Source organism: Oncorhynchus mykiss, chromosome 13, assembly GCF_057628025.1.
Source record: "Oncorhynchus mykiss isolate SJ-2025 chromosome 13, ASM5762802v1, whole genome shotgun sequence".
Taxonomy (NCBI): Eukaryota; Metazoa; Chordata; class Actinopteri; order Salmoniformes; family Salmonidae; genus Oncorhynchus; species Oncorhynchus mykiss.
The window spans coordinates 29554452-29577828 of NC_143034.1; the positions used below are offsets into that span (position 1 = coordinate 29554452).

Sequence of the window (23377 nt, forward strand, 5' to 3'; positions counted from 1 at the left end):
TTACTTCACAGTTTTAATAATGATTTCTAAATTAGTTGTACGCATCATAGAAATTATACAGTCACCATCTCTGAATGTCAGTTTTAAATCTCATGTAACATTCCTAGATTTTTTTTCTTCTCTTGATCATCTCCAGGATCAAAAGTGAGGAAATTGACCATTGCTTTTTATTTTCACTTTATTAACAAAAATCCTGAATTGCCACAGTTACTGTGATTGGAAAATTATTGGAAAGGCAACAGGCTTTTGAACCTTGAGGGAGAAGTCTACCACGGGGCAGCCCTGGGTTATGCAGCCCAGAGAGATGATGTCCACATGGGGGGAGAGATACTGGGGCAGGGAGTCTGGGGTCACCCCTCCACTGGCCTCGATTAGCACAGACGGGAACTCCTCCTTCAGAAGCTGGGCTGCCGCATGGAGTTCCTGAGAGAGGAAAGGACAGAAGAGAAATAGAGGCCGGGAGGGACGAGTGCGGGAAGAGACCGTGTAGGAAAGAAGAGATTGAATGAAATGCACAGCACTGACATACAGGAGGAAGAAGAATATTACTTAATTGATAGTACATGAATGTCCAACGGAAATATGTCTTCTGCTTTATCGCAAGCCCTCCAGTACGTCTCTACCTCTTCTACATTTACTTCCCCGATGTCTTTGGGACGTCCTTCATCAGTCTCACCTGTGGCTTAAAGTTGTCCAGCATGACGATGTCGGCTCCTGCCGTGGCCGCCTCACTGCCCTCTTCCCGGCTGCCGCACTCCACCTCGATCTTACTGCTGAAGCCACACACCGAGCGGGCGTCCTTCACCGCCTGGAAGACCCACAGGTAGGTATTACATCAAATCAGTTCTCTATCAGAATGGCAAAATGAATCTCTATTCAAAATGCACAGAGGGGAAAAATTCAGCTCTCATATTAGAAAAATGCCAGATCTAAATGGTACATCTTGGAATATGAAAGACTTACATGTATTCTTGCACTCTGATTTTCATGCATTTGTAAAAGGATTACAGAGGAATCGACAACCACATCCTAGTATAGGTTGATGTCAAATGTACAGTTTGAGACATCCACCCCTGCCTACCTGTGTGATGCTCCCTGATGCCCATATATGATTGTCTTTCAGCATCACCATCCCACTCAGGTCCTGTCTGTGCATGGACACGCCGCCCACCAGCATGGCATACTTCTCCACCAGCCGGAACCCAGGGGTGGTTTTACGCGTGCCAGCCACATGGCCATGCCAGCCTGCCTCCCTGGCGATGCTCTGTAGCTGGGAGCAGCGGGTGGCTATCCCTGAGGCCCGGGCCAGGCAGTTGAGGGCCGGTCTCTCCCCGAGGAGGATACACCTTGCTGGGCCTCTGACCACAGCAGTCTGGGCCACTGCATCCGGACCTGGTGGAGGTGAGGTCAAAGTAGAGTTTACCTAAAATTACAAACATCATGTGAGTGAACTGTATTTAATGGTTAGATTGTAATCAGTTGGAATCTATTTCAATGGAATTTTGTGAATGCCAAACTCAAAGCTTGTTTCCCCAATACCTTCTCCAAATGAATTTGGCAGTGTGATCAGAGTTGAGGTGTATTGTCATCACGTTTGTGAGGCATCTGTGTATTCTCGAAAACCTCCCGCATGTTTTTTGACCAGGCTCATAGTTGGTCTCTTACCCAGCTGTGCTCCCTCTTTGTGTGCCCATTCCACAGTGCAGCTGAGCTCAGTGAAGACTGCAGTGAAGAAAGGCCTGCCCGCCAGCACGCTGCACGGCGTTTTGCACAACAACCTGGCCTCGACCTCATGTGATCCCACACACAGCCCTGCAGGGTCAAAGTTTGGTGTGTCCTCTGCCAGCCACTCCCGTGCCAGCCGGGTCAGTGTGTGGGGAGGGAGCGTGTTTGACAGGTCATACTGAGGAGTCGTCATCTTGAGGGGCGAGGTAAAATGTGACGCCGGAAAGTTGTTCTGTTAAGAATGGAGAAAGGGGTTAGTTCCAGTGCTTTAAATCCGGCTATCCACTGATGATAGTTAACAGTTTGTAGTTTATTTGTACCCTACAAAATATCCTGAGTTCTGGTATGAATGAATCCCTGCACTCAATGTGCTTTGCAACAGTGTCCGTCTTCAGGTTAAGATTCACCACAAACAAAGAACGCCGGTGTAGAGGGGGAAAAAATGTTTGCCGTTGTGGGAGCCTCAATGGGGGCTGGTGTGTTAAATGCCAGAGCCGATTTCTGATCCCAGTCTGTGTGGTGAATTAACTCGAGACCCTGGTACAAGTTACGAGTGCAGATTGCAAAGAACGCTCTGTAAGCCACACCCCAGAGGGTGGAGCTAGGCATGTTATTTGTGCACTTGGACACATTTTAGTAAGGGGATATCATACGGAGATAGAATCTCATTTTACAATGGGTATGCGGTGGTTCTGTGTAGTTATGCTAATATATCTGAGTCAAGTACATTGCAGTCAATTTTATCTATGACCTAATAATATGTTGAAAAGGCTATCACTAACCCCTCTTTTCTATTTCTCCATCTCCCGGCTGAGGGCACCCTGGCCTACACCTGGACGTGCCTGCCCCCCCCTATCTGCCTGTTGCTGCATCCACTGCTTCAGTCTCCCCCCTCCCCCCCCCCCCACACACACACAGAAACATGGATTTCTTTACTTACCATGACATCTTTATGAAAAGCCATCTGACCCATAGGGTCTTGAAGTGTTTTAAATCTGGCTATCCACTATAGCCTAGCTATGGATATTGTCTGAGCCTGCTGGTCACATATGACCGTGATTTAATACTGACCAGTTGCTCTATCCTTATTTATTTTTATTTTTAAAATAAATGTTACCCCCTTTTTCATGGTATCCAATTGTTAGTAATTACTATCTTGTCTCGCTACAACTCCCGTACGGGCTCGGGAGAGGCGAAGGTCGAAAGCCATGTGTTCTCCGAAACACAACCCAACCAAGCTGCTTCTTAACACAGCGCACATCCAACCACACCAATGTGTCGGAGGAAACACTGTGCACCTGGCGACCTTGGTTAGCGTGCACTGCGCCCGGCCCGCCACAGGAGTCGCTGGTGCGCGATGAGACAAGGATATCCCTACCGGCCAAACCCTCCTTAACCCGGACGACGGGCCAATTGTGCGTCGCCCCACGGACCTCCCGGTCGCGGCCTGGGCACGAACCCAGAGTCTCTGATGACTAGACCACCTCGCCACCCAGGAGGCCTGCTCTATCCTTAATACACAATCATCCTAGTTGGATCAATAAATTATTACTACTAGGGTTGAGGTCAATTCCATTGAAAAGCAATGCAGAATCATTTGAACCTTGCCTATCGTAACCTTTGTGCGCTTGTGTGATGGATGGATCAATGTTTATAATTAATAAATGGCCAATAATTGAATGACACAATTCAGCCCAGTGGATCTTTATATTCTACAGATTCTGAACAGTCATGTAACAATTGGAAGTGTTTTTGTTACCATGTAGGCCTAGTATTTAGCCTTTGTTGGGGTTAACCAAGGGGACTGTAATTCCTTAGGTGCTGGTAGTTGAAGATGCATTAGCTCCCAGCTGATGAGGCAGTGAGTGAGAGACTTTGGGCAGTGGACACATGTACGCCCTGTGTTCAACATAACTTGTCAATAAAATAAATACTTAAAGTATCAAAGATACTACAAGTCAACTGTGATTCCACAGTCTAGCATCTGTGCAGTCCCATGTGGCTCACTTGGTAGAGCATGGCACTTGCAACGGCAGGGTTGTGGGTCTGATTCTCACGGGGGACCCGTATGAAAATGTATGCACTCACTAATGTAAGTTGTTCACTTAACCCCCCCCCCCCCGCAACAGACTGGGTAAAGGTGTCGGCATGCTTCAGTTCGGCTGGCTCCTAGCTGAACCGAACGAGTGTGCTTGCACACTCCCTTAAAAAGACCTTCGCTTGAAAAACAAGGGGAAAAAAACAGCAATAGTACTGTTTGTCCATTTTGAGATGCCGTAGCCAGTATACCCTTCCTCAGAATTAATGTAAAATAACTCAAGAAAATCGATTATAAATTCAGGCAAAAAAAGTCCAAACTTGTCATCTATCGTTGAATGACAAAGACTCATTGAATAATCCCTATTGTTGACCTATCACCGATAAAGGGGCGTAGACAAACACACACAAACTCTTCCGAACTGTTTCGGCTGGGAGGTATGTGGACGCCTCAAGGCACATCTCTGATATAAAGAGATCTCAACCTTCAGTAAACTATTAGTCACACTTCCAGTTTAATTAAGTCTTTATTTTACTTGCTCTACAACAGAGAACAAAATGTCCAAATCAGACTGTACAAAACATACAATGAATTCACAATGGCAGTCTTTTTTGTTGTTGTGAAAAGTACAAAGTGTGTCTATGACAAGGGTCAATTACAATAATGTGAATTTAATATCAGGTCTCTTGTGAACGAGCTACATTTATTCAGGAGGAATGGTGGTCACTAGATAATCCAAAGAATTCAGGTAAACAGCGCCCCCCTTAGGCAGAACAGTTTCTATTGAGAAGTGTCTGGGACTTGTTTCCCTGTTTGCTACTCAAAGATATTTGACTTATTAAGTCATAGACAAAATTAACTGCAAAACACATGGTCTGAAATATATTAGATGAACTACACAGAACCATTAAAATGAGAGGCCTATCTCAGTAATAAAATGTGTCCCAGTTCACAAGCAACATGCCTAGCTCTGCCCACTGGGGCGTTGCACTCTTTGCAATGGCAGTGTTCGATTAAGGATTAAGCTGAACCGAGGTGCACCGGTCTTTGGCCTGTGAGGTGAACGGGGAAAAGTAATGAAGGAGGAGTGCTCTTCTCAAATCGAACTGTAATCTGCGCTGCTCCGGTCATGTTGTCAACAAGGCTGCATGGTCTATCGTTCAGAAATGTACATCACTTTTCCATAAAAGGCAGATGAAGCATTTTTATCAAAGCAATCACTTTTGCAGGTGAAAACACAGAATCCTACTCATTACAGGGCTGCCAACTTTTGAAGAAAGTTTGGAGTGAGATTTGCTATTTGAATTTCATTGCCACTGGCACAACCCCTAGATTGGGGACTGGGGGTCTTCCCCCATGAAAATTGTACTGTTTTAAATCTAATTTCCTGCAATTCTACGTATTTTGACATGGTTTAGGCCTATGACCAGGTTTTTTTTCTTCTTTTTTTCCTTTCTTACAGGTCACGTGTATTCAGGATGCTTTGGACAATAAATGATAATGAACTCAAAATGCAACGATTTTGTCACTGAGATTTTGGGGGGATAACATTTAAAGAATGCTAATAAAAAAAAGTGTCCCTATTTTTGGGGTGCTTTGACACTTTATTCAGACAGTAATTAAATGAGATCGGGAGACAGGCAAACGCTAGAAAACAGTGAACCAAGGCTCTGCACAGGAAATTGTAATATTAATGGTTGATGGCAGTGGTTAACCAAATCATAGATTGTCTCATTGTCCTGAGAATGCTTTAGTATTTTGTAATTAAGGTGAACTCGCTCTTTAATAATAGGGCTGGAAGAAAATCCTGCTTTCTCTCCAGAAGGGTTGGCCACCCCTGATCCATGTTTCCCAAGTGCTGGTTGTTTGAAAATGTTCTTGTTAGAACAATCACTTCTCAAAAATCACCCAATCTCCCCTAAAAATCTAATGAATATCAATATCCAGGTGGTTTATGCCAACTATACAAAATATGATGTGCTTAGGAGTAGTGAGTCCCCTTGTCACCTCTGCCTAGCATGTGCACAATACTAAAATCCCAAATAACATTTGATTGCTGGAGCATTTAATATCAAATGCTTATTTGTTTGACTTATTCAAAACTGTCCATGAATGGCAGCAATAATGTATAGCCTAATATAATTCATTTTCAAAGACAAGTAGACATATCCTATTTCAAATATGTGATTACACGGGTAAAACTGGGAAGTGGAATGCTAAAATAACTGTGGGGAATAACAGTAGTGTTCTTTCTGAAAAGCACAGTAATTACTCTAGATTGTAGCCCATTGTTAAGAATGAGAATTGTTCTACTGATCAGACTAAATAAAGTAAAAAGATCAAATGTCCAGACACTCTAACCAAATTATTGTTATATTCATTGTCATCCCTGTAGAATCAAATTTACAGTTTTTGGTTCACAATCTGTTTGACAAAATCATTTTCATAGTTACAAACAGTGTGGATTAAATCGATTTTAGTACATGCTGTCAAAAGGCTGCATTCTGCAATAATAGGGACAGGAGCAACTAATTTGTGGACAACATTGTACATAAAACAGCACTGACATGCAGGTATTTTTACAGTTTTATAAACTCAGCAGACTATGTTCTCTCTCTCTCTCTCTCTCCATTCATCGCCACTAATCTCGAGGGGCGTTTCTTTAAAACATGCATCCAATCCCCTTGATCCCTAACATAATTTGAACCGCTAGATATGGTTCACAGTGCTGTGGCAAGACAAGACAATGATAGAGGTTCCGCTCGTGATGTTAAATTGCAGGCGCAGATGCTCTGATTTCAAGACGATTTGGAGCACAGTTGAACAGTTAACGCGCGGACTATACAATGGACTAATTAGACAAATTAATGCAGTACTTTTCAATGCGTGACATCGAGGTGTGCCGTGAGAGAAGAGGGTCAAATGCGTGGGCTCACGGTCAAATGCGTGAAAATTGGCAGCTGTCATGACCACACGTACATTTTGAGCCGAACTCGCCGTTGACCAGAGCGGGTCACTTGACTCACGCCCGGGAGGCAGCCCTGTTCCAAAACGAATGCAATCACTTTTCACCCACCCAGCTGATCGCACAGCCAAAGTCAAAATTGGCTATAAAAACTAAAAGTAGTTTTTTGGTATTAATTTGAGGTTGGGCATACGATTAGCAGTGTGGGTTGGGTTAAGGTTAGGTTTAAAATCAGATTAAGAAAATACATTGTAGGAATAAAATGCGTTTATGACTTTGTGGCTGTGTTAACTAGTGACAACCCTTTGCAATCAATAGTAACGGAGCGTTTTTATAGGCACTAATTCTGTAATGGCTCGTTCGCCTAATGCCGCGTTCACGTGTAAGAGTCGGAACTAGGAAACTCGTAACGTCCGACTAAGTGGTTGGCGCTGCACGCGTAAAAAAACTCCTTTCCGGTTTTTAGGACAAGCTACATGGGCGCGTTCCCTCTGCCCAGGCGTTGCTTACGCATGCCACATCTTACAAGGGCTGGATAAGTATTTTATGTATCAGCGAACCACATATCTTATTGCAATTTGTCAGTCGATGACGCTGTACATTTAGTTGTTCCCCTTGCTCTGCAAGGGCCGCGGCTTTTGTGGAGCGATGGGTAACGATGTTTCGGGGATGGCTATTGTCTATGTGTGCAGAGGGTCCCTGGTTCGAGCCCAGGTATGGGCGAGGAGAGGGACGGAAGCAAAACTTTTACATACGCAACCATTGGTTGGTGCATGTAACGTCTGGGAACAAGACCTAGCTATTGCCACGATTAAGACAACTGGGGGAAAACGAGCCCCGACTGGGAATTCTTTTGAACTGTAATTCCAACTCCGAATTACAATTCGGAAACACGGACATCTTTCTAGAGCTCCGATTTTACAACCTGAAGATAACTGATGTCATGAGTTGACCTCTTTTTTTTCGAGTTCCAAGTTGTCTTGGGCATATGTCACCACACCGGTCCCAGAACGCAATCATTGGTCGACATTTTCTAATCAAGCATGCTATATTTATTTTTTAATTGTCTTCTCTTATCTTCCGAAATCCTCACCTGCCTCCTCAGAGCCGATTGAACTGTCACCGGGTATTCGTTGGTACTCTTGATGATGTGGATATCTCTGCACTCAATGTGCTTTTTCGACGCGTTGTGTTTTTTAACAGTGTCCTTCTTCAAGTGAGGATTCCCCACCACAAACGAAGAAAGCTTGCCTGCAAGTTGTGGTTCGGCCTTACAATATTGGCAAAACATAACATTTCCTTCAAAATGCAACCACGGGAAAGCTTTCTCCCACTGTGCGTTGTATTTGTATTGTTTCCCACCGGCGGTGGTTGGCGAAGCTGGGGCAACGCCAGTGTTAAGGCTGCTGCTGGCCGAAACTTCATCTTGTGTTGCTGGTGGCTCAGCAAAATCAATACCGACAAGATCACTGACAGACTCGGACCCGGCCTCCCCTGGATCCTGTTGACATTGTCGCCTAAAATTCAATTGGATGCTCTTCATTCTCCTTTACAGTAGCGAGCCAAAACGGGCGCACTCAAGGTACTCTTCTCAAAGGCTCGCGGTTCCAGACTGTAACTAGGTTATGATTGGCGCGTTCAGCTAAACAAGCTTGAACTCGGCTACGATTGGCTCGTTGAGCTGCGCGTTGAATACGGCAAGTCCTGCTTACTTCCTTGTTCAAGGCCCGTAATGATTTTTAATGGAGTTCAAGCTTAAATCACAGATAGAACAATGAGACAGATATCTTACCGGATGTATCAATATGAAGCATCCGCTTTGCGTTTCCACTCACTACGAGATGGATTTTTACCGAAATTATGCAAACTTTCTCATCGATGAAACATTTGATCTCAATATAGTTCGGTTCACAAAACTAAAATCAGTTACTAAACAGAGTGGACTAAGTTTTGTAGACTTTACCCTTTGCCAAAGTACATTTTTTTTGTGCGTTGTTTAGGAGTGCAAAGGAGAATTGAGTTAGTGCACACGCGCACTTCAGAGTAGGTGTTCCCTTAAGGAATATGCAAATATGTGCTAGAAGGCGCCAATACTTAGCTTTTCTGCCCACAATGGCTCAATTGTTCCCATTTGAAACGACAGGCTGTGGTCTCTTGGTTTAGTTATAAAAAATAAATAAACCTTTGCTTATTAACAAATTCATGAAAACGTTGTCCTTTAAGATATGTACAATTATTCCTATATTATATTTTCTTCTACCTGATTGCGTTTTTTTTCATCTTCAAAAACCTTCATAAAAGGCATTGGTTAAAGGTAAATTAATCCAAATATTATTTAACATTTCTTAACTGACCCCATTTTCAAGAATTTGATTATAAAAGCCGAAAGCCCATTCAAAAGCAGTACAGGATTTCAAAAACAGTACAGGAATTGAACCCGGAAGTAGGCGGGACATACATGATATAAAACAAACAGCAGGTATAAACCGCAACTCGTACATGTGCTCATATTTGACTTTTGCAGTTCGCACACATTTAGTTGAATATGCGAGTAAAATGGTCGCACTGTAGAGCCCTGCAAATGTTAAAATATGAAATGTTAAGCATTTGCATAATGGATAACCAGTGGCAATAAGAACATGGAAAAGTCTAATGGTGCATTCAAGTGTTAGTGGAAACTACGAAACTCCGAAATTTCCGACTTGCAAACCGTTTGAACGCGGCACCTGTATAACTACACGTGTCTGAAGGATGCACTGTGGTCCTCCCGCAACCTGCTGGTAACGAAACGAGTAGGGACCACCCCCCAGGAAGTGGTCATGGTAGCCACGGAAGCCCTGGGGTAGTAAAGAAGAAAGGGGGCCTCGACCCCAGGCGAAGCGTCACCCAAAACACCCAAGGTCCCGGCGGCCCAGGCCTGACAGCGCTGCGCCTAGGGCGATGCGCCTGGGGGAGGGGTCTCCTCTGGGCCCCGAAGGACAGGACGGTGATTGAGTCGGAAGAGCAGGAGGAGACGAGCTTGATAAGGACTCACCCCGTTCCTGTACAAAGGAGTGAAGACAGCTTTTTAACAAAGTTACTTTTTTACATGTTTTCATGTCTTAAATGTTTTATTTTTGTTAAATCATTTGTTCACATTTTAAATGGCTTTTAAAGATTGGATGTTTTACAAGAAAAAATAATTTGATTCATGGTTGTTTCTATTGGTTTTAACAACATGTACTTTTTAACAAACGTAAATGTAATATTCTGTGTTTTATTCTTTTATGTCGTTTATATGTGTGTAAAATGTTGTACAAAAAAATATGACCTGTATAAATACAACCAGTTGGCAAGTCGGAAATGTCAGTTTCCAAGTTCCGACTAATACGTGTATGTTAAAGGTTAAGATACTTTTAGCTCTCAAATTTTAGGCAGCATTCTGCCTTCTCCCCACAGTTCTCAGCCATTAGCGTCACCCATGACTGCCTCGTGAACTACAATTCTGACGCTGTGATTTAATGTTTAGAAACGTTAATAATCATAGCTTGCGATATGGATTTAGAAACATATGACCCTGATCTTTCATCAGCGAGAAAGAATCATTAAAAAAAAATTATACTTACTGTAGCAGTTTTGCATAGATCAATACAGCTATGGGGTGCCTTCATCCAACAAAACTACACTTTCCAAGTTATACTTACACACAGGCGTTCGCAGTGGTGTAAAGTACTTAAGTAAAAAATACTTTAAAGTACTACTTAAGTAGTTTTCTTCTGTACTTTACTATTTATATTTTTGACAACTTGTACTTTACTACATTCCTAAAGAAAATAATGTACTTTTTACTCCATACATTTTCATTTTGAATGCTTAGCAGGACAGGAAAATGGTCCAATTTACGCACTTATCAAGAGAACATCCCTGGTCATCCTGACTGTCTCTGATCTGACAGACTCACTAAACACAAATGCTTTGTTTGTAAATTATATCTGTAAATGAAGCCATGGTTTACAGGCAACATCCGCACTGAGCTAAAGGGTAGAGCTGCCGCTTTCAAGGAACGGAACTCTAACCTGGAAGCTTATAAGAAATCCTGCTATGCCCTCCGACAAACCATCAAACAGGCAAAGAATCAATACAGGAGGACTAAGATCGAATCGTACTACACCGGTTCCGGCGCTTGTCGGATGTGGCAGGGCTTGCAAACTATTACAGACAACAAAGGGAAGCACAGCCAAGAGCTGCCCAGTGACACAAGCCTACCAGATGAGCTAAATTACTTTGTGTACTCCGAGCATGCGCTGACCAACTGGCAAATGTCTTCACTGACATTTCCGACCTCTCCCTGTCTGAGTCAAATACCAACATGTTTCAAGCAGACCACCATAGTCCCTGTGGCCAAGAACACTAAGGTAACCTGCCTAAATGACTACCGACCCATAGCACTCACGTCTGTAGCCATGAAGTGCTTTGAGAGACTGGTCATGGCTCACATAAACACCATTATCCCAGACCCACTCCAATTTGCATCACTATTGCACTCCACACTACCCTTTCCCACCTGGGCAAAAGGAACACCCATGTTAGAATGCTATTTATTGACTACAGCTCAGCGTTCAACACCATAGTGCCCTCAAAGCTTATCACTAAGCTAAGGACCCTGGGACTAAACACCTCCCTCTGCAACTGGATCGTGGAATTCCTGACGGGCCGCCCCCCATGTGGTAAGGGTAGGTAACAACACATCCGTCACACTGATCCTCAACAAGGGGGCCCCTCAGGGGTGTGTGCTCAGTCCCCTCCTGTTCACTCATGACTGCACGGCCAGGCACGACGCCAACGCCATCATTAAGTTTGCAGATGACACAACCTGATCACCAACAACAACGAGACAGCCTATAGGGAGGAGGTCAGAGACCTGGCAGTGTGGTGCCAGGACAATCATCTCTCCCTCAACGTGATTAAGACTAAGGAGATGATTGTGGACTACAGGAAAAGGAGGAACGAGCACGCCCCCATTCTCATCGACAGGGCTGCAGTGGAGCAGGTTGAAAGCTTCAAGTTCCTTGGTGTCCACATCACCAACAAACTAACATGGTCCAAGCACACCAAGACAGTCGTGAAGAGGGCACGACAAAACCTATTCCCCCTCAGGAGACTGAAAAGATTTGGCATGGGTCCTCAGATCCTCAAAAGGTTCTACAGCTGCACCATCGAGAGCATCCTGACTCATTGCATCACTGCCTGGTATGGCAACTGCTCGGTCTCCGACCGCAAGGCACTACAAAGGGTAGTGTATACGGCCCAGTACATCACTGGGGCCAAGCTCCCTGCCATCCAGGACCTCTATACCAGGCGGTGTCAGAGGAAGGCCCTAAAAATTGTCAAAGACTCCAGCCACCCTAGTCATAGACTGTTCTCTCTGCTACCGCATGGCAAGCGTTATCGGAGCGCCAAGTCTAGGTCCAAGAGGCTTCTAAACAGCTTCTACCCCCAAGCCATAAGACTCCTGAACATCTAATCAAATGGCTACCCAGAATATTTGCATTGCCCCCCCCCCCCCCCCCCCCCCACACTCTGTTATTATCTATGCATAGTCACTTTAATAACTACCTACATGTACATATTGCCTCGACTAACCGCACATTGATTCTGTACCGATACCCCCTGTATTTTACTGCTGCTCTTTAATTATTTACCTTTTTCTTATTCTTTTAGGTATAAAATATATATATTAAACTGCATTGTTGGTTAGGGCTTGTAAGTAAGCATTTCACTAAGTTCTACACCTGTTGTATTCGGCGCTTGTGACAAATAACATTTGAGTTTTGGAGTGTGCCAACACTCCAAGTAAATAAAAAATAAAAATTGTGCTGTTTGCCTAATATAAGGAATATGCAATGATTTATACTTTTGATACTTAAGTATATTTGAAAACCAAATACTTTTACTCAAGTAGTATTTTTCACTTTTTCTTGAGTAATTTTTACTCAACTTTTAAGTACAATAATTGAGTACTTTTTCCACTACTGGGTGTTCCGCGCATGCTAGATAGATAAATTAGGTGGTCGCCTTGTCTTCAGTCTGTTTTACGTAAACAAGCACTGTAACATTGTGATATGGCCATGTGGGAAAACTAACCCTATCAAGGTGTGTATCAATTTAACCTTTAGTTTTTTGAAAATTCTTTCTTTTTTTTCTGATATGAAAGATAATGTCCTTATTCTTCCAAAACCGTACCGAATACGATGCATGTTAAAGTTTCAGACCGAGCGTCTGGGATCTTAATCCACACCCGCCCACCCACCCACCCACAGAAGACGCCTTCGTCCAATGACTTATGTGTAACCTATGGAACTGAGAGTCATGATCAAAAGGGCTAGGTTACTCTGAACCACAGCTGTTTGCATCCTATTGTACCTGTTGCATCAAAAGCCTGTTTGCATCCTCAAATGGCACCTATGATGTGCTAATCAACTAAGACTATTTTAGAGACTTGCAAAAATGCATTTTTTTATACAAAAAGAGTCTGTTGTAAAGTCATTTTGTGTGCAAAGATGATCCATTGTAATAACATTTGGTCCACAGAAATGGTTGTGTATAACAGTGGTTCTCAAACCTTTTGGAGTTACTGTATCTCCAATCACATTTTGCTCCTATCAAATATCCAAATGAAATTATTAATATGGATATACAATAGGCTACAGAGGAATGTTTATTTACCACCAAAATAACTAACAAAAGTAACAATGTTCCTCTTTTCTTTGACTTTGATTTATTGATTGTTTAGGACATTCAAAGCCGACAGCACCACCAGAAAAGTGGAATTTGCTCCTTTGCTCATGTTGTAATGTTTACAAGCTAAGCAAAGAATGTGAAAATCAGTCACATTGAGTTACAGCTTTGAAAAAAGTATTAGTCTTCTTGTTTTTTTTTTTACCCAGACAATCTGAGCAACGTAAAAGTTCTGAGAGACATTTCAAGTTTGGGAAAAAACATTTCAAGTCAAACAAAAATAATTATAATACAAAAAGTGATGTTAATTTACTGATTTATATATATTTTTTAAATTCTGTTAGAATAATTTTCATTCAGACAAAGATCTTCACTGACATGTCAATTTAATTTCAGAGTCCCCCTTATTGGCCCCAAAGCCTTAAAAGTTGCAATCTTACTTCTGGAACTATAAGTCATTCTAAAGCACAGCAGATGTCACTTTCCTAAATGCAAAGTGGTGGCTTGGTTTCGGACATACTCACCTGAGTGTAGTGCAATACGCAGTTTTCTTACAAGAAGTGAAAGGGATGTGGGGCTGCCTTAAACCTACAACTTATACCACTGCACAATGCAAACAGAGATCGTTTATGATGTCAGACAACTCTTGCGCAGCACTGCGCAGACGGGATGCTCTCGAACACATCCCGTAGCGTCACTAGAGATGGAAGAGCAAGCAAAACATCTCACTCACTCCTTTTTCCCCCTGTTTCATATGCTGTATTAACTAGCTGAGCAGACCAGACCATCTTGTCACTCCACCACCATATTTTGGAAGCTATAGAAATTAATTCATTAATTTATTATCTACATTTGTTTTGCCATGTTTATTCTATTACAGATAACTTAATGCATACTTTTAAATTATATTTTCTGAGTTACATACATGTAATTTTGTCCTTGAACTATTTAATTAAAATACTGTAGAATTCAATTAATTCCTATGAAGGACTGCTTCTTCTGAGGAGTGCCAATATGGCTAACCGGTGCTTTCAAAGCCTCTCTCTCATTGTCCAATACATAGCAACAGCAAGCCAGGGTTTATATACAGACCCAACTGCTAATGCCACGTTCAAAACAACTGGACACTCAGAAATCTCAGACTTCCAACTTCAGTGTGTTCAAGACAACTGGGAACTTGCGGGGAAAAAAACTAGCAATGACTGGGAAAAATTATTTTGAACAGTCATTCAACTCGGAATTCCAACTCGAGAACTCTGGACTTTTTCTAGAGCTTCGACTTTCTGACCTGAAGATCACTGACGTCATGATTTCACCTTGTATTTTTCGGAGTTCCCAGTTGTCTTGAACGCACCATAATGCATTGGTCTACCACAGTATGAGTCATAATACCCATAAAACCTAGTGGTCAAACACGGAAATGGTTACAATCGTTTTCCCACCATCCAGTCATAAATAAAGATTACATAACCTTGCCCATACAGCAAACAATGTTTTCCCGCAGTAAACACACTCTTGACTCGAGAGGATGAATCAGTCCATCTCTGAAACCTCAAAAATCCAGACAAAAATAATCCAGCTAGCTAGGGTAGCTACAAATCAAGTAGTACTTGAAGTAGGCTACCCACCCCTCACCCACAGACACAAACAAACATTATCAAGAACGCCTAGCCATAGCTTCCCCAAGTTTGCTACCAAGCTAGACTGTTGGTTTATAAAAGCCAAAGAAAGTAATTGTTTTTATGAATTTCTCATGCATTTAAATGGCTATGCAAATAGACTGCTATTAGCCATCTAGCCAGGCTAATGTTGCTAACTAACTAACTAACTAACCATGAGCTACCTAGCTAGATAACAGGCATTTTCAATTAAAAACTTGCCCAAGACAATTCACAGAATTGTCAATTTAAACAACTTTAGCTAATTTATGAATGACTAAATTTAGTTAACATTAGACAGTTAATCCAGAGATTCTTACCTTTGCCTCGATCCTGCAGTCACATCCAGGTCATCATGGCCCTGGTGAGATGTGAAGCTTGAGACAGACAATTGTGGTTCTGTATGATAGTGTCATGAACAGATAATTAGCGTTTCATTTTTGTCGACAGAATCAAGACCATGTGAATGCATGTACCACTCCCAATGAATAAATACTGTGCCTTTGAAGATGTGCCTCTTGTTCTGAAACTATGACACACGCAAGGACATCTAAACAAAGTCAATTCTGGATGTCAATAGATTTTTAGATTCAGTCTCATCAATGACAACATTCTAGAACTGAATTATCACTCACCTAAATCTGGTATCTGGGGCAATCTGATTAATGGTTATACAGTGCATTCGGAAAATATTCAGACCCCTTGATTTTTTCTCTCCACATTTTGTTACATTACAGCCTTATTCTAAAATTGATTAAGTATTTTTTTTCCTCTCATCAGTCTACACACAATACCCCATAATGACAAAGCAAAAACAGGTTTTTGGAAATTTCTGCAAAAGTATATATAAAAAAACTTCTATCACATTTACATAAGTATTCAGACCCTTTACTCAGTACTTTGTTGAAATACCTTTGGCAGCGATTACTGTCTCAAGCCTTCTTGGATTTGATACTACAAGCTTGGCACACCTGTATTTGGGGAGTTTCTCCCATTCTTCTCTGCAAATCCTCTCAAGCTCTGTCAGGTTGGCTTGTGAGAGTCGCTGCACAGCTATTTTCAGGTCTCTCCAGAGCTGTTTGATCGGATTCAAGTCTGGGCTCTGGCTAGGCCACTCAAGAACATTGAGACTTGTCCCAAAGCCACTCCTGCGCTGCCGTGTGTTTAGGGTCGTTGTCCTGTTGGAAGGTGAACCGTCGACCCAGTCTGAGGTCCTGAGCGCTCTGAAGCAGGTTTTCATGAAGGATCTCTCTGTATTTTGTTCCGTTCATCTTTCCCTGGTTCCTGACTAGTCTCCCAGTCCCTGCCTCTGAAAAACATCCCCACAGCATGATGCTGCCAACACCATGCACTTGGCATTTAGGCCAAAGAGTTCAATATTGGTTTCATCAGACCAGAGAATCTTGTTTCTCATGGTCTGAGAGTCTTTAGGTGCCTTTTGGCAAACTCCAAGCGAGCTGTCATGTGCCTTTTACTGAGGAGTGGCTTCAGTCTAGCCACTCTACTATAAAGGCGTGATTGGTGGAGTGCTGCAGAGATGGTTGTCCTTCTGAAAGGTTCTCCCATCTCCACAGAGGAACTCTAGAGCTCTGTCAGAGTGACCGTCAGGTTCTTGGTCAGCCCTTCTCTCCCGATTGCTCAGTTTGGCTGGGCAGCCAGCTCTAGGAAGAGTCTTGGTGGTTCCACACTTCTTCCATTTACGAATGATGGAGGCCACTGTGTTCTCGGGGACCTTCAATGCTGCAGCAATTTGTTGGTACCCCTCTCCAGATCGGTGCCTTGACACAATCCTGTCTTGTAGCTCTACTGACAAACCTCATGGCTTGGTTTTTGCTCTGACATGCACTGTGGGACCTTACAGGTGCAGGTGCAGGTACAGGTGTGTACCTTTCCAATTAATTGAATTTACCACAGGTGGACTCCAATCAATTTGTAGAAACATTTCAAGGATGATCAATGGAAACAGGATGCACCTGAGATACATTTTGAGTCTCTTAGCAAAGGGTCTGAATACTTATGTAAATAAGGTATTTCTGTTTATGATAAAAAAAAATGCACAAATTTCTAGAAACCTGTTTTCGCTTTGTCATTATGGGGTATTGTGTGTTGATTGATGAGGAAAAACATTAATTTAATCATTTTTAGAATAAGGCTGTAATGTAACAAAATGTGGAAAAAGTCAAGGGGTCTGAATACTTTCCAAATGCACTATATAATTGATTAAGTAGCTCTTTCCGTGTGGAATGTTGACAGCAGTATAAAACATATTGTATTGCTAAGATGCTCAAACTTAACTCACCGACACAGGATAAACTGTATCCCTCATGGACCTGACCAAACCGGTAAGTTGTTCCTCACTCTGGCTGGCTGTACTTCTCCACATGGCCAGGTTTATAGTGGTTTTCTCCCCTTTTAATGCTCTATGATTATCCTTGAAAAATGCCATAAGTTCTGAAATAGACATCAAAGTCGAGATACTGTACAAATAATTATCTAGGTAAAATAATACAAGGATATGTTCTGATCTACTGCTCTGCTAACTAGCTAGATAAAGTGTAGTCAGTGGCTAACTAAGACAGAGAAAGAGGATGGAAGAAGTGCAACACTTTATTAGATTAATTTAAATACAGCACATGTATTCATCATGGATTGGGCACAGGTCTCTCTGATTGTGCTTGCTGAGAGTATATTGTGAGAGTATATTGACGCAAATATATTGATAAAACTCACCTTGAGTTAAACGGTTATCAAAACGTCACAGCAAGGTACGAGTACACCAAACACACACACCGTTTTAAAGTGTTTGCAAAATTCATGATGGGGAAAAATGTATGAACCCATTTCCATGTTTTACCGCTAGGTTTTATGGGTATTATGACCCGTCCACTGTGGCGGACTATTGGACAAAACAGACAGGGTTGGCTTGGATTGTTGACAACATGTAAACTATATTTTGTCTCCAATGTTTATTGAAAACATAAATAGATTTGCACAATGAGCACTTGTTTCTCAAATACATTGTTCATTAGTTAGCTAGTACATTTTTAGTCACATTAGCATAGACATTGCATCAGTCAAAACACCTCAACACAAGATATTGTATCAAGAAGAAGATTAAACTAGCTGAAATGAGCCACCTACGATGCCCTAGATGGCAGCCTCTTCTCATTGTTGCTATCTGGCCAACCAGAATCACAACAACACACTGACTTCTGCCCCCATTGAAGCGCACGCATCGTTTTCGTTGTCAGCTAACCTACTCCTTAAGTAGACCGGAACTGTGACATTTTTTTCAATGGTTAACGGCCGGAGTGGGACATCTTCATTTTATGCACCATCTTTGGCTTCACACCCAGTGCTCTGAATAAGGAAGTGAAACTATACACATGGAGGGTGTGTCTTTTCTATCGAATATATATTTTATTGAATAAAGCCCTCGTCGGATAATAATGGGGGACACAGCAAAGGATAAACGGCAAGAACAACTGAAGCGCTGGTCAGGTTCTAGCACCGACAGAGAACCGGCTGTGCCCAGGCGAAGGTGGCGGGGCGATGTCGAGGATGCAGGCTGCTCGGAGGCCGTAAACAACTCCGTTTCAAAGGACCATTCTCAGGATGTGGAGGGAAGCGGATCGACCACCGGGGAAGCCAATAGTCGTCTACTCAAACGAAGGTACTGTATTGTCAGATTGATGCATTACTAGCTAACTAGCCAGCTAGCTAGGTTATCGCTGGCTAGCTAGTACTAATACTATACCGGATGCTATTCAGGAATGCTGTGCGTGGGCTAGGCACTTGCTAGCTAGCTTTACTGATACTTCAATGTTTATCTCGCTAACTATCTATGTCTGCAATCACAACAATGGCACATGCATGCATACATTGTCTACTGTCTATTAACGTTAGTAGATTTAGAACAGTTCTCTACACTATTCGACAGAATATGTAGCTAACACACCCACATTGGCTGGCTAGTCATTTTTGGAAAGTTATCAGGCAGTTAACTATATTGCTAGCTGACTAGTTAAGTTAGCTAACTACATATCTAGTTAGCTACAGTCCACCACTGTTGTTGACAACCACTGGGTTTAACATGGACTATTTGGAGGAGGGGAATATGATCAGCCTTTCATGTATGCAAATAATGAGATATGAATGCCGTGGAGTGCTGGTAAAATATTAACTTTAATATCCTGAGTAATGTCCCTAAATGATGACCTCGACTGTAGGAGGCGAGTGCGGTTTGATACTGCTGCCGAGTTCCTGGCAGCTTGTGCCAGTGGTGACACAGATGAGGCCCAAGAGATGCTGAAAGATGCAAAAGAGATAGAAGGCAAGAATGGAGACTACCAGGGAGAGGTTGTGAATTGTGCCAATGCTGATGGAATCACAGCTCTTCACCAGGTAAGGACTTGTGGTAAATGAGTCAAATGTAGTGTCTGTGTATTGACTCTACAACCTATATGTCATACTGGAGCATTGATTATCATCACCCTCTCTCCTCATTCACTGTAGGCTTGTATAGATGGGAGCATGGAGGTGATGGTCTTTCTCCTGGCTCGGGGTGCCAACATAAACCAGGTGGACAGTGAGGGCTGGACTCCGCTGCATGTGGCAGCCACCTGTGGGAACCTGGAGATCACTGAGTATGTACAGTATATCACTTCAACATCAGGCAATAGAATAGGGGCTACCTATGAAAGCTTTCTACATTCCTCTCTTATAGTGTTGGGCAGTCGTTGCAATTGAGTTAACCTGATTTTGTAGCCTAAGCGTAGCCTCCCTGTGCCAATGTTTCTCCATTCAACAATGCTGTATTGTTGTCTGGTGCAGCAGGGCCTGTAAAGCAGGTCGACTGCTTTTTGTTTACTCTTGATTATGTGGCCTGTTTCTCAGTTGTGGATGGTTTCAAACTCTCGTTCCATATCTCAGTTTCCTTTTGCAGCAGGGTGCGTCTCTCACTGCTGTGAACTGCGATGGCGACGTCCCGCTAGATATAGCTGAAGACGAGGCCACTGAGTCGCTCCTGCACCAATACACAGTGAGACAAGGTGAGTACGGTGCTACCAACATGGGGAGGAAACAAAGGAGAGATTCAGGGTGATAAGTGTTGTGGTGTCTGATTTATAAAGACTTACTTTGGTACTGAGAAGGAAGCGAAGCCAGGGCACACTCTTAGCCAATTTTTGGCTTGTGATGCTGTCAACGTTCCATATCGAGCTAAACAAGAATCAAGGCTCTCCCTTTTTCAATGGAGTTGAGAGAGGAAGAAGCTTCTTGACTACCACTTTTTTACACGTTCTTGTTGAGTTGTTGATTATACATTTCATTCCCGTCTCAGGGGTGGACGTGGAGGCAGCTAAGCGGGTGGAGGAGGAGCAGATCATGAAAGACGCCAGAGCCTGGCTGACAGAGGGGCCTCCCTCAGAACTACGGCACCCCAAAACTGGGGCCACTCCCCTGCATGTGGCTGCAGCCAAGGGCTACCTGGAAGCCATCAAGTGAGTGTCCATGACCGTGTCCCAATTCTCTCAATAAACCCTATTTTTCTTGTCTCTCCCTCACAGCCACTCTAACAAGCTCAATAACTCTTTGAGTTTATGGGAAAACAGGGCCTTGTTAAAAAACAAACAGACAAAATGAATGAACTCAATTGCATAGGCTTTCTGCTTTGTTCTCTGTGCTAAACCTTTCTGTTGTTGTGGTTCAGACTGCTATGCCAGTGTGGTCTGGACGTGTCAGAGATGGACTGTGATGGCTGGACGCCTCTCCACGCAGCGTCACACTGGGGGCAGGGAGATGCCTGCAGGATACTGGCTGAACAGCTCTGCGACATGGAGGTCTGCAGCAATGGGGTGAGACAGACTAGAGCCGTACACATGTATACCGGAGGAGCTGTCGGAGGACAGGCTTATTGTAATGAATGGAATTAATGGAACGGAGTCAATCGTGATTTCCATATGTTTGATGCCGTTCCATTTATTCTATTCCAGCCAATTAACAATGAGCCCGTCCTCCTCAAGACATTGCTCGATGTCCCTCCGAAATATTGCCGACTGCTTGTATACCAGGTCTCTGTGGTATTTGTTACTACTTTTTGAAATGCTAGGCTAATATAGCGTCGTCACGTGGTAGGAAGTGGGATGCCACGTACGGTCTTGCTGCTTCCTTTGTGCCCTATTTTCATTTTGCAACGTCAACCCTGCAGGGTCAGACTCCATTTGATGTCGCTGATGAGAGTGTTGTGTCGCTGCTGGAGGAGCTGTCACAGAAACAAGCCAACGTGAGACTTCCCTTTTGTTTTGTCACTTCATGTGTGCAAAATAGTTCTCTAGATGGCCAATACAAAACTGCCTGATTGTGAAATATTAATTGTAGATTTCACATCTTTTCAGAATGGGTATCATTTGACTTGTTGCCATATTTGCCATGTAATATTGGGCTGTTCTGCAAAAGACAGTCTTCCAGTTTTTCTCTTACTGATGAGTGATGCTGTCATGACTCTTGCTACTATATTTGCCTTGCACTATTATTATTATTATTATGTGTGTTATCTAATGACAGTGGTCATATTTCTGTGTCCCTTCACAGTGGCGTAATGAGCAGTCCATCGTGGACAGACAGAACCCTGCAGGCTCTACTGCTGCAAAAGCCGATAACAAACGACGGAGGTCCGTATATGCCTTAATACTACTGCATCTGTTAACAAACAACAGATATGCCTTATTACTACTGCATCTGATAACAAACAACAGATATGCCTTATTACTACTGCATCTGATAACAAACAACAGATATGCCTTAATACTAGTGCATCTGATAACAAACAACAGATATGCCTTATTACTACTGCATCTGATAACAAACAACAGATATGCCTTATTACTACTGCATCTGATAACAAACAACAGATATGCCTTATTACTACTGCATCTGATAACAAACAACAGATATGCCTTATTACTACTGCATCTGATAACAAACAACAGATATGCCTTATTACTACTGCATCTGATAACAAACAACAGATATGCCTTATTACTACTGCATCTGATAACAAACAACAGATATGCCTTATTACTACTGCATCTGATAACAAACAACAGATATGCCTTATTACTACTGCATCTGATAACAAACAACAGATATGCCTTATTACTACTGCATCTGATAACAAACAACAGATATGCCTTATTACTACTGCATCTTATTTTCTATAGTTTCTTTTCCTCTTCTTATCTGTAGTATTTATTTTGAAGTTAGACTGTAGTTGGAGTAAATGTGGTGGGCTTGGCCTCAAGTATTATTTATATATATATTTATTTTCATGCAGAAAGATGGTTTTGTCTTCATAAGAAATTTCAATGAGATTCAATTGGATAGTTCTTCATTGACTAATGTTATTTTACAAAGATGGCTGACTATGAAAGAGGCATCTTCCTTGTCAATAATAGCAGGGAGGATTGTGTTGGACAGTGTCAGAACTGGATGCGTTCCTCCAAAGAATTTCATGGCTACATTCCGATCATTATCTCCTCCCATGTATGGACCAAGAGCAGGAGAGCACACTTTGGGAGGAGGGTAAAGAATCAGAATGCAGCCGATTTCTGTGAAATGCTGATAATAATCGTGTGTGTGTGTGTTTCAGGACCTCCGTGTGCAGGATGAGCAGTAGGGAGAAGATGAACGTGCAGGACCAGTCTAAAGAGAGGAGGTCTGAAGGCCTGGAGCTCAGCGAGGAGAAAGAGAGCAGCCCTGGTATATAATATGGCTGGTCTCACACACACACACACACACACACACAGACATATCTAATTTCATGAAGAATGAAGACTTATTGAAGTACATGTTCACATTTTAAAATGCTCCGGTCAAGTGGTATGGCAATTTTGAGTACCCAGTCATGAATACCCACTGACCAGAGTACACTTCCTGTCTGTCTGTCTTAGAAAGCTCCACTCTATCCAGTCCAGACACAGAGAGTGCCACCTCCACCGTCAGCCCTGCTGAGAAGGTAAGCCATGTCTCAATGTATCTTAAGCTGTACTGTCGATGTTGTGTAGTCTTCCTGGGTCTGTCGGGCTTTACACCCTTAGTTATTCGTTATTTCGTATCTTCGCTGTTGATGTTCACAAAATGTCCTTTCCATTTGAACGTCAAGAAAAATGTGACTCATCAGCCTAGTAACAATGAATCGATTAGGTTCAAGAGGAGTGTTATTATTCCCCTGTATTAATGTGGTTCTGTCTTGCCTGTGGTCCTGTCTTGCCTGTG

General features: G+C 42.6%; 2 protein-coding genes across 15 annotated transcripts in view; one reads left to right on the forward strand and one right to left on the reverse strand.

Moving 5' to 3' along the window:
• On the reverse strand, window positions 1-17977 carry LOC110485926 (nicotinate-nucleotide pyrophosphorylase [carboxylating]). Of its 13 annotated transcripts, none has more exons than XM_090195983.1 (7): window positions 17834-17977; window positions 17403-17534; window positions 15424-15464; window positions 1666-1957; window positions 1082-1392; window positions 677-808; window positions 1-423 (listed from the first exon to the last, which is right to left on the reverse strand). In XM_090195983.1, exons 4-7 carry the CDS (start codon window positions 1916-1918, stop codon window positions 208-210), a joined length of 912 nt encoding a protein of 303 aa, XP_090052109.1. In that variant the 5' UTR covers window positions 1919-1957; window positions 15424-15464; window positions 17403-17534; window positions 17834-17977; the 3' UTR covers window positions 1-207. The 13 variants fall into 13 exon arrangements, with proteins under 13 accessions (XP_090052109.1, XP_021412836.1, XP_090052107.1 ...); XM_021557161.3 differs by having other exon boundaries at window positions 15424-15502; window positions 17403-17554; XM_090195981.1 differs by having other exon boundaries at window positions 15424-15502; window positions 17403-17580; window positions 17834-17974.
• The window catches only part of LOC110485928 (protein phosphatase 1 regulatory subunit 12C), an 11712-nt gene continuing 6303 nt past the window's right edge, over window positions 17969-23377 (forward strand). The window contains exons 1-10 of one of the 2 annotated variants that reach the window (XM_021557165.3): window positions 17969-18776; window positions 19333-19507; window positions 19619-19749; window positions 20036-20154; window positions 20445-20604; window positions 20814-20958; window positions 21312-21386; window positions 21695-21774; window positions 22752-22861; window positions 23053-23117. In XM_021557165.3, coding sequence (XP_021412840.2) covers window positions 18553-18776; window positions 19333-19507; window positions 19619-19749; window positions 20036-20154; window positions 20445-20604; window positions 20814-20958; window positions 21312-21386; window positions 21695-21774; window positions 22752-22861; window positions 23053-23117 — 1284 coding nt within the window. In that variant the 5' untranslated portion in view covers window positions 17969-18552. The remainder of the gene's footprint in view (window positions 18777-19332; window positions 19508-19618; window positions 19750-20035; window positions 20155-20444; window positions 20605-20813; window positions 20959-21311; window positions 21387-21694; window positions 21775-22751; window positions 22862-23052; window positions 23118-23377) is intronic. The other variant, XM_021557166.3, reaches the window with a different exon arrangement.